Source organism: Exophiala dermatitidis (genome assembly GCF_000230625.1).
Source record: "Exophiala dermatitidis NIH/UT8656 unplaced genomic scaffold supercont1.5, whole genome shotgun sequence".
Classification (NCBI taxonomy): Eukaryota; Fungi; Ascomycota; class Eurotiomycetes; order Chaetothyriales; family Herpotrichiellaceae; genus Exophiala; species Exophiala dermatitidis.
The window spans coordinates 2,133,460-2,149,682 of NW_008751650.1; the positions used below are offsets into that span (position 1 = coordinate 2,133,460).

At 51.2% G+C, this 16,223-nt stretch overlaps 6 protein-coding genes across 6 annotated transcripts; 2 read left to right on the forward strand and 4 right to left on the reverse strand.

Annotated features, from left to right (window-relative positions):
- Positions 1 to 119: 119 nt before the first annotated feature.
- Positions 120 to 4,097, reverse strand: HMPREF1120_06342 (protein phosphatase). The gene is made up of 3 exons (XM_009160543.1): positions 3,275 to 4,097; positions 3,134 to 3,220; positions 120 to 3,081 (listed from the first exon to the last, which is right to left on the reverse strand). The coding sequence occupies exons 1-3, from the start codon at positions 3,523 to 3,525 to the stop codon at positions 849 to 851; spliced, it is 2,571 nt and encodes an 856-aa protein (XP_009158791.1). The 5' UTR covers positions 3,526 to 4,097; the 3' UTR covers positions 120 to 848.
- Positions 4,098 to 4,318: 221 nt separating this feature from the next.
- On the reverse strand, positions 4,319 to 6,396 carry HMPREF1120_06343 (vacuolar protease A). The gene is made up of 4 exons (XM_009160544.1): positions 5,918 to 6,396; positions 5,707 to 5,860; positions 4,774 to 5,644; positions 4,319 to 4,721 (listed from the first exon to the last, which is right to left on the reverse strand). The coding sequence occupies exons 1-4, from the start codon at positions 6,017 to 6,019 to the stop codon at positions 4,652 to 4,654; spliced, it is 1,197 nt and encodes a 398-aa protein (XP_009158792.1). The 5' UTR covers positions 6,020 to 6,396; the 3' UTR covers positions 4,319 to 4,651.
- Position 6,397: 1 nt separating this feature from the next.
- On the reverse strand, positions 6,398 to 8,098 carry HMPREF1120_06344 (uncharacterized protein). The gene has a single exon (XM_009160545.1). It carries the CDS (start codon positions 7,817 to 7,819, stop codon positions 6,689 to 6,691), a length of 1,131 nt encoding a protein of 376 aa, XP_009158793.1. The 5' UTR covers positions 7,820 to 8,098; the 3' UTR covers positions 6,398 to 6,688.
- A 170-nt stretch (positions 8,099 to 8,268) lies between these two features.
- HMPREF1120_06345 (proteasome subunit alpha type-6) lies at positions 8,269 to 9,332 on the forward strand (the record flags this gene model as incomplete). The annotated part of the gene is made up of 5 exons (XM_009160546.1): positions 8,269 to 8,275; positions 8,340 to 8,402; positions 8,535 to 8,629; positions 8,685 to 8,897; positions 8,946 to 9,332. 5 exons carry the CDS (start codon positions 8,269 to 8,271, stop codon positions 9,330 to 9,332), a joined length of 765 nt encoding a protein of 254 aa, XP_009158794.1.
- Positions 9,333 to 11,441: 2,109 nt separating this feature from the next.
- HMPREF1120_06346 (uncharacterized protein) lies at positions 11,442 to 12,387 on the forward strand (the record flags this gene model as incomplete). The annotated part of the gene is made up of 4 exons (XM_009160547.1): positions 11,442 to 11,454; positions 11,526 to 11,784; positions 11,855 to 12,020; positions 12,259 to 12,387. The coding sequence occupies 4 exons, from the start codon at positions 11,442 to 11,444 to the stop codon at positions 12,385 to 12,387; spliced, it is 567 nt and encodes a 188-aa protein (XP_009158795.1).
- A 1,216-nt stretch (positions 12,388 to 13,603) lies between these two features.
- Positions 13,604 to 16,215, reverse strand: HMPREF1120_06347 (arsenite-transporting ATPase). The gene is made up of 3 exons (XM_009160548.1): positions 15,499 to 16,215; positions 14,833 to 15,422; positions 13,604 to 14,771 (listed from the first exon to the last, which is right to left on the reverse strand). The coding sequence occupies exons 1-3, from the start codon at positions 15,886 to 15,888 to the stop codon at positions 14,723 to 14,725; spliced, it is 1,029 nt and encodes a 342-aa protein (XP_009158796.1). The 5' UTR covers positions 15,889 to 16,215; the 3' UTR covers positions 13,604 to 14,722.
- Between the last annotated feature and the right edge of the window lie 8 nt (positions 16,216 to 16,223).

Here is a 16,223-nt window from a genome sequence, read left to right on the forward strand (position 1 = left end):
GTAGGGTAGGGTACAGTACAGGTATTGTTTGCGCCGCCGGCGGGAGATGATGGGACACTATCTGGTTGCGAAATCTCGACATGGACATGGACCTGGAAATGAATGTGAATGTGTTATGACAAAGTTTGATGATATGACAGATGGGAAAAGGAAAAACATCAGAGAGTAGGTATACCAATATACCAGTACGGTACGGAATGGTCGACATGGTAGTATTTCATCTGAATATACTAAGCAAAGTGTAACTGCATCTAATAGTACTGGCGTTCAATATCCGCAGAAGGGTATCTTCGAGTTTATAACTTCACCTCTGATCATGGCACAGTCCTTTCCTTGTGGTCCCAATAGCCTTGATAGGTTCAAATTCAGCTGCAATCTTGAAGAAAGCGAGGGGCAAAGCAAGAGATGACTGCAGGTGCCGAAGACACTTTATCTGAACAGACACTTCCGGGCCGGGGCAACCATTTCCCGCATGAGGAACTGCTGGCATGAATGAGATGTACTGTAGTTGTACCTGAGAACGTGGCACTGTATGAGAAGGGCGCAACACTGAACACTTGAACAATTATTTTCTCGAGCACAGCCCGCCTAAGCTAAGCTAAGCTAAGCTCTGCTGCCATTGCAGAAAATCAAGTCACACGTACATCGGATGCTATGCAAGGCTTCTTCCACGCGGTCATGTTGAGTCGCCATGGTATCCTGAATGCATGTATGCATAAACCTCCAGCAATGCAACGGATGGGAAATGCCAATGCCAATGCCCGCTTCCAAACGCCTCGCTACATGTAAAGAGGGTCAGGTCAATCACGACCTTCTGGAGCATTTTCGAATCATCTTCCCTAACCAGATCAAGAAGATTCCGTAGACTTCTTCTCTTCTTCTTCAGCGTCGGCTTCTTCAAGTTCGCGCTCCAATTCTCTCGCAAACTCGTCATCCGAATCTTCTTCCTCTGCTTCCTCGCGTTGTTGTTCCTCCTCAACCTCTCGTTGCTCCTCACTGATCTTTTCCTCCAAGTCCGGAGTCAGAGGTGTATTTGTTCCTTCCGACTCTCTTTCACTACTGATATTGGCGACCGTCTTGAGAGCGCTACCAGCCCCAGTTCTCCTGGATGTTGGTGACTGCTCAACGTGGCTGGCCGAAGGTTCTGCCTCTCCACTATCGTCACGCCGTCTCTTGGCTGCGCGACGCTCTCGGAAGCTCAGAGCGGAACTGACCGAATCTGTGTCACTTTCGCTCTCGGCCTCACTTCCCATGAATTCCTTCAATTCGGCATCAATATCAGCCCACTCATCTTGGTCGATTGTTATCGGACTACCGTCGTCGATGAAGTCCTCCAAATCGTCCTCGTCGGTAGCATTAGTATCCTGGCTGACGTCCAGCTTAAGCTTCTTCCGTGCTGGCTGGTCGTCCTCGGTATTGAAGCCTGTGGTCTCATCGTCCGACGAACTGAGCAGGAAATCATTGGCCGTCACAATCGATTTTTCCAGACTGTCACCGATCTCGCTGGAAGCATCGTGCCTTTGGCTGCGCACGCCTTCCAGCAGATATGGCTTTTCATCCAGTTTCCGCCATTGTTGCATTGATTCAATCAGCCACGCGGTCCCAACCACCTTGATTCCCCGCTTGACGGCTTGTTTGACCTTGGCAGTTCCTGGTCGGGCAGCCACCACGTGAGTGACGCCTCGGCCAACCTTGTCGGTAATGGTGGCTCCGAATGTCTTTGCCCACGTACTGATGTCCGCACTCTGAATGTCGGTTCCAAGAGGAAGCACCCCGCTGAACACGATTGTGACACCAGAGAGAACTTTCATTTTCATAGCCGGCATCACTTTCTTGATATCGGGCACAAGGAGGAGGTCCACAGGCGTTCCGTTCTCTTCATCATTGTTAGGCAGTGGTGCCTTCCCCTGCCCTGCCAGCGCTGCCACACGGCCTCCTTTCCCAGAAAGTCTTTTTCGGTCATACTCGGCGTAAAAGGCGGCATGGACAGCTGTGAGGCTTGCCTCGAGATGGATGAGCTCCTCGTCATCATTCTTCAGAATGCTGTGACGGGGTTTGGCCTTAGAAGATACCATTTCTGACGAGTCGGAGGAATCACTTGAGTCTGACTCGGTGGATTGTGAAGCGGCCTGCTCCCCATTAGTAGCTTCTGCTTCGTCTTTCTCGTCCTGCTGTAGTTGCATCTTGAGCAAGGGTTTGTCTTCCAACTGTGACGTGATGATTTCTTCCTGTCCTTTATTCTGTAGCTCCCGGACGGCCGGATCATCTCCGCCACTCATGGCAATGAGTTGTTCGAGGGCTGATGTCCCATTCTGAATCGTCGAAGTGCCGTCTTCTGCCACACCGTTGGAGTCTCCCTCCCCATCTTCTGTCTTTTCGCCATTCTCCAACAGCCTTTGGCCTTCGGATTTTGGTGTCGTCTGTATTTCCTCCTTCTTGGGCAGGAAACTTGAATTGATATCACCAATGCCCACAAAGAAATCGAACGGCCGAACTCGGATCAAATTTGCGCTCCATTTCCAGACATCCCCTCTGTCATCAATGATTACGACCATCTTTGTGTCCACAGGGAAAAGTCTCTCCAGGTTCTTGGCTACCATACTCCCGCTCTCATCTCTGCTGAGAATGCGATCGCCGAAAAACTTACGTTCTGGATCCACAATTGCCGCAATCTGCTGGGCATATTGTCGGGTTCCCATGGTGTAAATATGCATTTCGTACAGCTGAGAAATGTGCTCCAGAAACTCGGTCAGGCCTGGTCTCAGTTTGATGTAGTACCAGCAGCCCCGCATGCCAGGTCCATCATCGATGAGCTGGAAAGATCGCACATCCTTGACAGCGTCGTAATTCGGGTTGTCCTTGTCCTTCTGCCATTCCGCTATCGTAGGATCCACCGCCGCATGAATGATTGTCTGGTCGAGATCGACAACTAACGAGAGTTTGCGCGAAGAGAGAAGGCGACGCTTTGCCTCCTCGTCGATTCGAGCTGCCTCTTCCTTGCTGATGGTCAAATGTGGAGTGTCGTGGGTCATTCGTATGGGTGCCCGATCGGCATCGGTGGTCTCGCTGCCTGCTTGGACACTCGTGGACGGTCAGCAGTGGCGAAAGAGCTTCTATGAGCCACCAAACTTACGTTGTCATGTCTTTCCCGCAATTGGTACACATACCCAGGAACTGGACGGTATGCGGGCATTCTTCCTCAATCTCACATACATCTACCCTGCAAACAGTCAGTATTCAGATCGGCCCTATGTAGCACCTCAAACTAGCTTACGGATGGGTTAAGACGTCTCCTTCCCATACGCGCCAGCCCTTGATCACTCCCTCAAGGGTGCTGGCGAAATGTGAGACAAACTTCTTTTCCACTTCATGCTCTTCATCATCATAGCGGCTACCCTCCTTGACCTTTGTGGTATAGGAATAAAGGAAAAGGTCGTCGTCGCGAGAGACAAACTCGCCGACGCGCTTCTCTATCTTGGTGATAGTGAGAGGGTAGTGCAGATTCTTGGGGAGTCGTAATAGCATTCCGAACGCGACTGGATTGCGACTTTCATTGACCAGCGCATGTAAGTGGGAGTCAGGTCCGGGATCGAGGCGCGATGGCAAGCCCGAATGATGCCGCCGGGGGTCTTGGAGCGCCTTGTTGGAGTAGCGTGAAGCGAGGAGAAGGGTTTGGGCCGTCTTATGAGTAGTATGATAGGACGAGGGTGGAAGGAGACGGTCCAGCAAGTTGGGAGGGCAATTCGAGAATCGCGTGACCTTTCGAGGGTGATTGGAATCGAAGGGTCGAAGGGACGGTCGTATCCCGCGACTGCACGGGTGTCGATGTATGCGGGACGTGGACTGTAGCACGGCTCAGGAAACGCGAACTGTACGGAAGTCAGATCTGAGATCTGGGATCTTGGGGTGGTGAGACTGGTGGGCTAAACTATTGAAGCAGTTGCGCGGTAGTATTTTTGGTGTTAATAGCCCACTGCACTCGATGGTAGTAGAGGGAAGATATAGTACGTAGTGCTTGTACTAGTATGCGGTTAACCAAAGTGCACAGCTAGTAAATCGTAATAGCTGTACTTCGTAGTAGTGTAGCTTTTGCAGCGCATTGCATTGCGGGCGACGGGGAACAGCCAAAGCTCCCAGCTTTATGCTTAATGGCCGCAGCAGAGTACTAGTCCGTAGGGGGTTTGGTCCTGCCGGGAGTGCCCCGCCTGTTGCCGTCGGGGACAAAGAACGCACATAATTGCTCAATTGCTAGTCTACGAATGGGACATGTGACGCAGCGCTTTCCACGGGCGCCACAGCAGTTACGGCAGAGCATGGAGGCCAGCCTAGTACTGCACTGCTAGTACAGATGTACGGATCATGAGATTTGCATGTAAAGTGCCTCAATGCTTCCAAGCTTTTATAGGTTCCAGGCCTTGGATCTAAGGAGGCCTGAATATTGGGCTTGCTTTGGAATTGAAGTTGTATGTGGTACAGCAAAATAAGAGACGTGAATATAGAGGCTTAAGCCCAGTTACAAAACCACGTAGACTCCTTCAATGCCATCCACGGAATTACGATGCACCTCCAAGCCTCGTAGCATCTCAGCCTCATAGTAGCATATCCATCCTTAGCAGCAACACATGTGCGGCCCTTCCAATAGACTTCGGATTTACTTGGAGCGAGCGAGAGCAACGGCGTCGTTGCCGAGGTCATAGACACTGTACCAGCGTCTCAAGAAACTGAGTCAAGTTAGTAGACAATACAATAAACAGCGTGGGAATAATGACTCACCTGTCCCCAAGAATGGCCAAGGGTCCAGTGGGAGCGGGGAAGTCCATGCCCATGAAGCTGCTGATGCAAGAGCCTTGAACCTCAAGAATATAGTCATAAGCTGTGATCGAGAAGTTGTACCCACTGAGGGTGAAGGAGACGTCTGGGAGAGAGTCACGCTTGTCGCACTCCACTGTGTACTGGCCATTGAATCCCTTCTTGGCACCGATCTCTTTGTTGAGTAGTTCAGCAAGAGTGGAAGGGAGAGCAATTAATGAAGTGCCAGTGTCAAGGATGACACCGGTGTTGTCGAGATCAGCAGTCTCCTTGCCAAAGGTGATGGCATCAAGGTTGACTTCCCAGTATGCCTTGCGACGCAGGGGAATCTTGACCATCTTGCCGGTGTAGTGGTCCTTGTCAATGCCACCAAAAGTTGCCTCAGACTCGGTTCCATCATTGGTGTTGCCAAGGTAGAAGGCAAAGACAGGCTCATCCAAGAGCCCCTGGTCGATCATGTTGTAAAAGGGAGGAGGAATATGGTTGACAGCGATGGTATCATAGCCAAGACCAAGAATACCATCAAATCTGCCGAACGCAAATGCGAGGCCAGGCTCGCTGGTTGCTTCGCCGAAGAGTTGATCCTTGATCTTGAGGTCTCCAATCCGCAGAATGTCCTGAGAGATGAAGCCAGCCACCTCACCAGAGCCGTATCGAATGCCGAATTCGGACCCATTCTTTTTGTATGTAGAGGAAGCGGAGGAATCATACTTCTGATGGAGGTAGCAGGCGATCGAGCCGCACTCGGAACTGGGAACCCAGAGGTTGGAGCTGCCTGTGTCGAGGACTACCTTGAATTCCTGAGGTGGCGTCCCAAGAGCAATGGTGCTGAAGTCTATTCATTCCAGCGTCAGCCCATAATCGACATATCATCATGAATGGGCGGTGTAAGCTTACATTGTGCGTTCAAGAAGTTCTCCACCGGGACCTCGTGCGGGCTATCGATATCAATCGACGTATGTCTGAAGATGTCCTCAGCCGGGCCGCCGAGTGTCTTTTGCGTATACTTGTGACGAAGGGCTCGCAAGTGGTCGCCAATGTTTGCGGCACTCTAGTGCATCCGAGTCAGATGAATGATCGATCGATTGAGGCAGACGGCGGGACATACCAGTTGCTGCTCCAACGGGACCTTCTGGAGCTTCATACGGTGCATGCCAGCATTGGCACCACCGAGCAGCGCAGCGGCTGCGACGATGAAAGTGTTCTTCATACTTGCAACCACCAAACGCTATCCTGAGACAAATATGCGGATGAAGACGAGCTGCCTGTAGATGCAGCAAAGGATGGCTTGTTGATAGAAGGGACAACAAGAGAGAGGTGGGTGATGGCAGTGGTGGTGGCTGGACTGTTTCGGGGATGGAGTGGCTGTAACCCTTGGCCCGTGACTTAGTCCTTCCCCTTCCGTCACTCTACCTGTGCAGGCTGAAGGAATGACGCAGCAGACTCGCAAACAGACTCCAGGCACCTGCCAATCCCCATATGACAACCCTCCGAGGCCGGCTGCAGGGTGCAACTTGTTGAACTCCTAGTACGGTCCACTAATAGTTGTTAGCGCCCTTATAGGTTGAAACAGGTTCCTAGTAGTAGCCGAGCACTGCACAACTTCAAGAACTGAAGAACTGTACACAGTAGTGCGTTACTAGTACCTGGGTAGTACAACGAGTTATTGAGGCGCTACCTGGGTAGGTACAGTACTATCTCGTCCACAGGGAGCATCAGGCGTGTCCTTAGAGCACTGTGAAGCACCTTCAAGTTGCCATAATAAATTGTACTCGAACCATGACTCGGACTGTTTCAGACTTGTTCCCAAACCACCGCCGGATGCCATGCAGGCGCCGATCCTGTCACATCCTACAAGCCCTTTGGAGTCAACGACGTGTCAGTCATCGCTCTCACTGTCGCTGTCACTGTCGCTACTCGTATCATCCTCACTACTCCCGCTGCTGGAGGTCTCTTCCTCAGGCTGGTGCTGTTTCTTGCTCTCCTGGTCGTCTTCATCACTGTCGGTGTCGCTGTCACTGTCGCTCTCGCTCTCGCTAGAACCTGAACTGGAGTCGGAACTAGAAGTGTCATAGTCCACGACCACGGTCCTGTTCTTCCGCTTCTTCTTCGTCGCTGGTTTCATTTGCGCACCGGAACCGTCTGTGCCATTCGAACTGGTTGCATGATCGTCGATCCCCAGACTCCAAAGTAACAGCCTGGCCCGCGACTGCTGCCGGAGCCAAGCCATGAACTCATCAGTCCTCACTCTGTCGCTTTGTGTTCGGAGTCCCTCGTCAAGAGCTTCACGGAATTGCCGGGAAAACTCTTCATCTTGAGCTTGATTGTCCTCAGAAGGGGTAGATAATTCCACCATTCGTAACTGGTCAAAACACTGTGTTTTCAGCCTTTCACGGGCGCCAGATCCCTGTAAACCATGGATGTATTTTGCCAATGCAAAATCGTACTCTCTGGGAATGTCGTTCTCGGAGAGAGCATGCTTCAAGATCCAGACCTCCCGGTTTTTATTAAACTTCCAGTCTGAACGAGACTTGTAGTATTGGTTGAGATAATCGAGGGCTGCATTTGGTTTCTGGGCCGAAAGCGGTTTCTGCTTTGATTTCGTCTTCGTTTTCGATTTTACCTTCTTGGGTTCCGCTGGCAAGGCTTCAGATGTGGTTCCGTGTTCTGGCTTTTGAGCCGGCGAAGACGTCGCAGAAGTGTCAGAAGTCACCTTGGTGTCAACAGAGAATGAAACTCGTTTCTTCAGTTTCTTTGCTTTAGGCTCTCCATCTGCTGGCTCAGAAACTTGAGAAGGCTCCGAACCACTCCCAGCGGGCTTGGAGTGACCACTGGTTTGTGGCTCAACTCTGCGTTTTTTCTTTGGGGGCTCTACTGTAGGAGCATCTTGTCCGGACGACTGGCTTGGACTGTTATTGGAGGCCAAAACATCTTCAGTTGGATCTTTTGCATATTTTAGTTTGAGACCGAGCCGTTTCCAAGCTGGAATTCCAGCTTGCTGTACGGCCATCTGGGGCTGAAGATATCCAACACCCGCCAGTACGAGACGTGACCTTCGATTGCTTTTAATTGTTATCGACTAAACAGCCTCAATCAGGAAAGAAGGGGCATGGACGAGACATAAGAGCTGAGATTTCGGCTACCAGTCTGGTTGGCGAGACTTTTTTTGGCGCCACACGTAGATGTGGCGGTGCAAGGCTCTGGGGATTTGATGTGGCTGCAGTTCAATGACATTCGTGGTTGAGTCTAGCGCAGGCACCGCGAACTTGCGCGTAAAGGCAACTTCAAGTGACCGACTGGAACAATCACCACTGAACACTTTCAACTCGCCCTTCTCAGCCACATCTCACAAATCATACCACGTCCCTTGACACAAGCTCCAGTGCAGAAGGCTATTATCCGTTTACTAGCCCTGATAATAAAGTCGGTGCGAGCTGCATCGGCTGACGGACGCTCAAGATGTCAGGTTTGTACTTTAGATCATTGCAGCTGCGTCGGCATCACCGAGCTAACCAAGGCTACCTCCTCAGGAAGCGCTGGCTATGACCGGCACATTACTATCTTCTCGGATCAGGGCCGGTTATATCAAGTTGGTACGTCCACATGAGGATCCAATGTTTCTCGACCACAGCGTTGGAGGCGTCCCCCTGCGCCCCAGGCAAACGTTTCTCATTTTCGATACACCAGCGGACTATCATATACTGCCTGCTGACTTCGCCGTTTAGAATATGCCTTCAAAGCCATTACCGCAGCGAATATTACCTCGGTAGGAGTACGCGGGAAGAATTGTGCTGTTGTTCTGTCGCAGAAGAAAGTACCCGTATGTAGCATAACCATGGTTTCATGCCGGTCGGCCGCTCACACTGCTGTCACAGGACAAGCTGATCGATCCTTCCTCCGTCTCTCATGTCTTCAAAATATCGCCCTCCGTCGGATGCGTTATGACGGGGTCAATAGCGGATGCCAGGGCCTCAGTCGACCGAGCAAGAGGAGAAGCAGCTGAATTCAGATACAAAAATGGGTACGAGATGCCGTGTGACGTCCTGGCGAAACGATTGGCGAACATCAACCAAGTCTACACCCAACGTGTATGTGAACAACGGTTCCTCAGAGAGATGAAAGCTAATGCACAATAGGCATACATGCGACCGCTCGGCGTAGCGACTACCTTGATCTCAGTCGACGAAGAGTTTGGCCCCCAACTCTACAAGTGCGATCCGGCCGGTTACTATGTCGGCTACAAGGCCACAGCATCAGGACCCAAGCAGCAAGAGGCGCTCAATCATCTGGAAAAGAAATTGAAGAACAAGGAGTATGCACCGGGCAGCTGGGAGGAAGTTGTGGAACTGGGTATCAGCACTCTCAGCACCGTTCTCAGCGTCGATTTCAAGAAGGGCGAATTAGAGATCGGAATCGTGGGCGGGCCCAAGGCTGATGGAAGCGAAGGCGTGGATAGGGAGTTCAGGACGCTGACGGAAGATGAAATTGAGGACCGTCTTCAAGCCATCGCAGAGCGGGATTGATTGCATACCACTTGACAATTCAAAAGAACTTCCGGAGGTGCCTTTAGTGACCGGGGGGCAATGCCACATTTTCAACGACCACGCTGGACAGGGATTCTTCTGTGATCCAGCTTGACCGTATCTGGAGTCGGTACGCGGCGTTTGTGGGGGCTGTTTGGTGGGATGACTCTCAGCGCGCTGGTTAAGCTGATACGGAACGACGAGATGGAGGTCTTGGTTGGACTCGAAGCGTTCGTGAATTTCCCGCTAACAGAAAATAACGGGGCCAGTGTCAAACGAGGATCTGCCTTTGATTTTGATGGGACGTCAGAAGCTCAGTAGCGAGGTGAGGAAGACACGGTTTTCCAGCCTCACGAGTACCGGCTAGTATTGCGTCTCTAGACAACGCGCTCATGCAGACGAGACTGCCAACGTGGCTTACTGTGGCTGTACCCGTCCCCATCTGCCGAAGAACATTATGGACATGGGAGGTTTAGGTCTGTAATCTATTAGTCGTGCTAGCGCTGTAGTGAGCAGTGACCTTGCAATCCACAGATGTGATGCACAGCCAGGATGGTTTGTCTTCGGAGGGCAGGGAGCAAGAGTTCGGAACTCAGGTCCTGCATGTTTCGCTCGTTCAAGTCCCCCAGGGCCTCATAGATTTGGGCTGGCCGACACGAATTGAACTGAACTGATCCCTGTGCTGCCATGCAGAAGCGAGGTGGATAAAAATACCAGCGCGATCAAGCCTTGAATCGCTAGCGGCGAGTCAATACCAACCATCACACGGCAAGAAAAGATGTTCAGCTGTACAGTGCCGGCACCGTTTGCAGGCCAACAAACAAGCTGCAGCACTGGCATTTCTGCTGCGGTTGTTCCTGCCGTGTAGAGCACCTTCCCAAGCTTGTGATTGAGCATTGGCGCCTGCCATTTCTCAGCTGTCCGCATCCAGTTAAGCGTCACCGTTGAATCGGATATCCACTAGTACTACCGAGGCAGCGAACACATCTGAAAGCGGTCTTAGTGGCTGCCCAGAGTTTGTTTAGTCTGGCGCTATTCCATATCGAGGACAACTCAGTTGTCGCTTCCACGGCTGGTGATTGGCTTCGGATGAAGTCTAAATTCATGCCTATTGCACCCTAATCAAGCCTCACCTGCAACTTGCAAACCCGTCAACTCAACAAGCACCCCCCGGGCCGTCTTCATAGCAGCTGTTTTGGACCACCTCTTGTCCACTGCAAAATCATCGACCATGCGGTCTCCACAAAGCACACGTGTAGGGACAGGAGACCGGCACGAAAAGGCATCCACCCGACCCACGTATCATGCACATGGCAATGGTGCCTGGGGTCTCGTGTCTGAATGCCATCTCACAAGCGTCTTCTGCATGTTTCCCCGTTCCAACAGTCAGAGACGGCGGGCCAGTGGTAATATTGACCCGAGTTCTCGGTGGCTTGCCAGTCGACTGCTGATCGGTCGCAGCAGAGCCTCGACAGATCCATTGTCGTGGCTGCAGCGCTCCGACGGGTCTGATGATGCCGTCCTGCAATGCCCAATGATCCTGCTCCATTGGACCAAGACTGCTGGTGCCCCTTTGCAGCCGCGTGTGCTCTTGTCATGCTAACATGGACCTTTTTCACTCACGAGCCTCCTGGGGTTTGAATCTACAAAACATGCCCCAGCTTCTACCGTCATTTACCTCTGCCATGACAAGTCGTCTTGCAGCTGGAAGCTATTGTTCTTTCGCCCTCACGCTACGGCCCGAGCCCATCTCTTCAACGCCTCGTTCACGACTTTGACTGGTCAGATGCCATTAAAGCTACGATAGAGAGAGCGCTCCGCTGGGCTCAGTTGTTGTGAACTTTTCTCAACTCTATACATTTATCAGCCGAAAACAGTTTCTTTACAATTTATCAATCTGAGCACTGACGGTCTTTAAGAATGCCTGAATCACCGCCTTCAGATTCCCTTTCCTCTCTTCCAACCTCACGGCAGCAAGCAAGTTGACCTGGACTTCGAGCCAACGGTAAGAGGCTGAAAGTTGCCAGCCAGACCAAAGTCCATCCATCGAACCGCCGCTTGCGTTTGTTCAAGAACCTCCAAGTCGGCAGAACCACTCTTTGGGGCCCAATGGCCGATGGACGTACGTCTTGTCATGACATCTCAGCTTGGTAATCAGACCGAGATGAAGTCCGCTAACAATCCTATGTACAGGAAACGAAGCGCGCGCGTTACGCATTCTGGAGATCATGAATGACTTTCGCACCCTACAAATCCATATCAATTCCTTGATCACAAGGAACGAGGCGAACCCGCCAGATGATCTATCGTACTATCTGGACGGCTACATGGTGCTGAGGCAGTGCGCGGCCGAGTGTCAAGCCATTCTGGCAACGCATTACAATCCGGGCAATATCGGCCTTCAATCCGGGCATGTCGCCGAAACAGAGGTTCAGAAGGCGACATTACAAAGGTACGACAGATATCATGCAGCAAGTCCTGTAGCGGTTGTGCCCAGTTTATAGTGACTGACGCTGAAACAGAATCATCCTGGACGCCTCTACGAGAAGATTCCAAGCACATAAGATATACCTTCGGGCGGCCGCTGCCATGCGATGGGTGCGGATGCGATCTCAATTGCTACGAGGAGAGAAACCTGGTGCAAGGCACATGAGTTCACTGCGTACAATTGACCAAAGGCTCCACGAGGTACGTCTCCGTGGAGTATAATGTTTATCACAAACTCGGATTCACTGCATCTCGCTTCCCCCACGCTTGCAGCAAACATCCTTGGTCGCCATGTGGTGTTGGATTCTCATATATGCCCAAGATGGAAATGATCAGCACTGCACTGGCACCTTAGGCCGAATGACATTTCATTCCCCACAAGGCTGAGGCTACAAAGACTACAAGTCTTGATGCTGACATGACGACCTCTTCTACATAGGAACTCAATCAGATCACCGACCAATACGTGGTTAACGACTTGCGCAACGCCGACCGTCGCAAAGGATACTGGCTCGACGAAGATCCTACTCTGGACCGAATGCTGGCATGGATTCGTATGCAGCGATGATGGCCGTCCGATAATCAAGAAAGCATCTCTCGTTATCCTTCAATTTCTAGCTCTCCATCTACATCTTGCCAATGTTGATCGTTGGCATCCAACCCGCATGCACTGCTGGCAGTCGCACGGGTCAGCGGCAAGCTTGATGGAAATTAGTTGGTACTTTGTCTTGCGTCATCGGCGACGGGGTCCTTGCACAACTTTTTTTTATTTTCTTCCCTTTTTCAGCGAAACCCGCAGGCGGGGCAGCAAGACGGGAGAAACGGCAGTTTGAATTCGATGAGCCGGGGTTTGACGTGAAGAGTCACCGGGCTATTGGGTAGGGACTTTTGGGTACTTTTTGGCGGCTCAACTACTCGCGGTTTGGTTTGGTTCTGGCCTAGTACTTCGGTGCGGCCGAACATCACGCTTACCTACTCATTCATGTAATAACTACTTACAGTATATGGTAATTTTCTGCCGTGTGCACGATGACTACCTTACCCCATGGACACGCTACAGAAGTCAGAAACTGACTGCAGTGCAGTGGGAAAAAGGATTAGTCTACATCGTAGTTTGATTAGTGTTCGGGACTACATGCCAAAACAGGGTCAAGAGGTCAAGTTGACAGTGACACGAACTTGAACGACAGCTTGAAGCTTGAAACTGACACTCTTGGTCAGATATCTTGTGACGCTTCTTTTTCTTTGTTTGTTGTCCGAGACTTCGGATTCGAGTTTCTCGATTATGTGAGCCTCGTCATGTTGCGGCGTATGTACTTATCACCTTACCGGTAGGTTGCTGAGCCACGTGCAAGTTGGATTACCAGAAAACTTGAACACCGGCACGATGAAATCGAACATGTAATATGAAAATTTCTACGAACTCCCGTCCCTTCTTTCCCCTTCTCTTTTCGAGAGTAGTATAGTTCGATACCTGCAGTGTACACAGCACAGTAGTTAGTGTAGGTTTCGGGGCGCCCGAATGTTCGAAGCGAACAAAGCAAAAAGCAAAAGCAAAAGACGTTGTGGTGTTCCCCACCGATCCACCCGCGCGCGCGTGCTCCAGTACACCACTCAGCTGCGTCCAGCGCTGGTACACCGCATCCGCCGCGACTGTAGGTAGTTGTACAGTAGTAGTAGTACTTAGTAGTACATTGCATCGTACACTCTACCTACAACGAACGAAGTACCTTAAGATTGTACTACACAGTGACCAACAATTTCTACCAGACTCGGATGGTAGATAGTTGTATCTTTGGACCGCGCGGCCGTTCCATTCGGGCCGGGTACTAGTACTGGTAGTACACTAGAGGAATAAACCAATGCACTGCCTAAGGTACACCACCCCGGGCGGGGATATACTGAGGAGGTGAGTCTGTGCTTGTGTGCATAGGTAGGTAGGTACACGGGCAGTGGTACGGAATGTGGAGATTGATACCACAACTCTGTGAGATGGTGACATTGATATTAGACTTGACTTCTGTTTGCTGATGATCAGGTAATTATGACTGTGAGAATCGAATCGAGGTGAGATGCAGCGGTTCAGAATGTGTCGGACACTGCGGGCTAGAAAGAATAACTCTGACGCCTAGCTGGTTGATGGGTGGCCCGTACAGGGAGGGTACTGTACTGGTGTTGATACCGTAGGAAGTCGTGAGGCTGAGGCTGAGGCTGAGGCTGAACTTAATACTTTATTCTCCCTCCCTGCCTCCATTCTCCCTGTACCTTATCACAGTATTTATCATCTTGCATGTCATATGACAGCGTGACAGATGTGATTGACTCGACACAGCCCACTGCAATCAGCCGTCTTGGTTTGGGGCTGAAGCCACTGCATTGCCCGGGCAGTATGAATTGGACTCTGCTGAACGAGCAGAAACGACAAAAGTCCCATCCCATGATGGCCACATGACATACCACCACCACAGATACATATGGCCGGGTCTGGTAGATGGATAGGACTCTCTGAAGGTCGAACTGGCAATGCTTTGCTTCACAACCCATGCGTGTGCCGGCGGAATGAAAAGGCCCATAGTAGCCCACGGTCATCGAATCTAGTTATTCAGACAGGAACAAAAAGTAAAGTGATTGTACTCGGCTTCATGGTCATGATTGTCATGGTTAGGGTAATCTCCTGCTTTCACTGCTTTTGTATTGTCTCCGCAACCGCAACCGCTCTCTCGCACCGCCATCGCTCTGCTCTGCTCCGCTTCGCTTCACACCGCTAAACCACCAACAACACTAATTCGCTAATCATGAGAAACAGTCACATGCAATGCAACGCAACACGATGCCACACGTTGAAGATGATGTGATGGACCAAACTTCAAGGCAATAAACTACCTCCGTCTCAACTGCATGTCTCACGAGCCTGCGGGTGGTTGATAGGGATGGACCAGCATTTCCGAGAAACTACCAGACCACAAGTTAGCCTTGCTGCAGGAACATAGCGACAAACATAACAAGCACTTACCTCTTCAAGCTTTCCACCCCTCTGACTTCATCAGTCAGGAGAGGCATCTTGACAATGTTGAAGTCATCGTACAGCTCCTCGATCTGATCCAGATACTTCTTCTGCATTTTTCTCCTGGCATTGCATTGTTTGCAGTTGTTGTCCTTTTCCGGGAACAAAAGCTGGTTGACGACAATACAATGGGTGTCGATGTGGTAGCTGGCCAACTCCTGAATCATCCGTTCGGTCTCGTACAACGACAAAAACTCAGCTATGCAGACACAGACAAAGGTGGTCATGTCAGGATTCTTGAACTGGCCATTGACTTCGGCGATAGTTTCCCGCAACGTCTCCAGTTTCTGCGTCAACTCCTCGAGACTCCCACCGCCGGGAAGCCCGCCTCTGGCCCCAATCACCGACTGTAGCATGGGACCGAACTGATTAGACAGCTGAGAGATCTTGGCCAAAGCCTTTTCAAGGACGGTCGGGAATTGAAGGAAGCGTAGAGTATGGCCCGTGGGAGCGGTGTCGAAGATAATCACCTCGTACGAAAGCGACTTGACTTGTTTGAGGACTTCTGCAAAAGACATTGCTTCGTCGACACCGGGAATCTGTACAACATAAGTGTATTAGCGAAACCACGGCCTTCCATCAACCATAAGGTCCGGATATAATATGCCTGCTTACGCTAAAGGCAAGATCTTGCATCATGTTTCCCATCCCGCCGAGCCCTGCCATGGCATCCTGTGCCTCGTCTCCCGCCCCGCTGATCAGGTCGTTGATGCTGCCATTGGGGTCGATTTCCATGGCGCTGAGATTTGTAAAGCCTTCGACTAATCGTGCGTCCTTGCCGAACTTTTGGCTGAATGCGTCGCTCAGGTTGTGCGCCGGGTCCGTCGAAATGAGTAAGACTGATTTGCGTACTTTGGCCATTTGGATGGCTAGAGAACACGAGGTCGTCGTCTTGCCGACACCACCTTTGCCTCCCACGAATATCCATCGCAGTGACTTCTGGTCGAGGAGGTTTTGCAGGGACGGTTCAAGGACGTCATCGGCGTCAATTGTAGCACTGGACATGGTGAAAGAGCTTTGTTCAACGGCAACAATCGGTGTAAGGAGTTGCGGACGTGTTTATTCGGTCTCTTGTAGTATGCTCGAATAGGTATTCTCGAATGTTCGCAGGCTGCGGCGGCGAGTCGGGGGTGTGTATAGAGGGCTCGTGTATTTTGATACAGCGCTGGAGCTGAGGGAACGGATGGCGCAGGTCTACGTCTATCAGGTAAAAGAGAGGTGTGCAGGGAGCAAAGCAAGTAGAAGCCAGGTGTTGACCATTTAATGCTGGAACCTGCCGTGTGGTCAAAAAGTTGCTGGAAATGAAAGCGAACGAGGCGGAACGGATCGACGTCATGTGG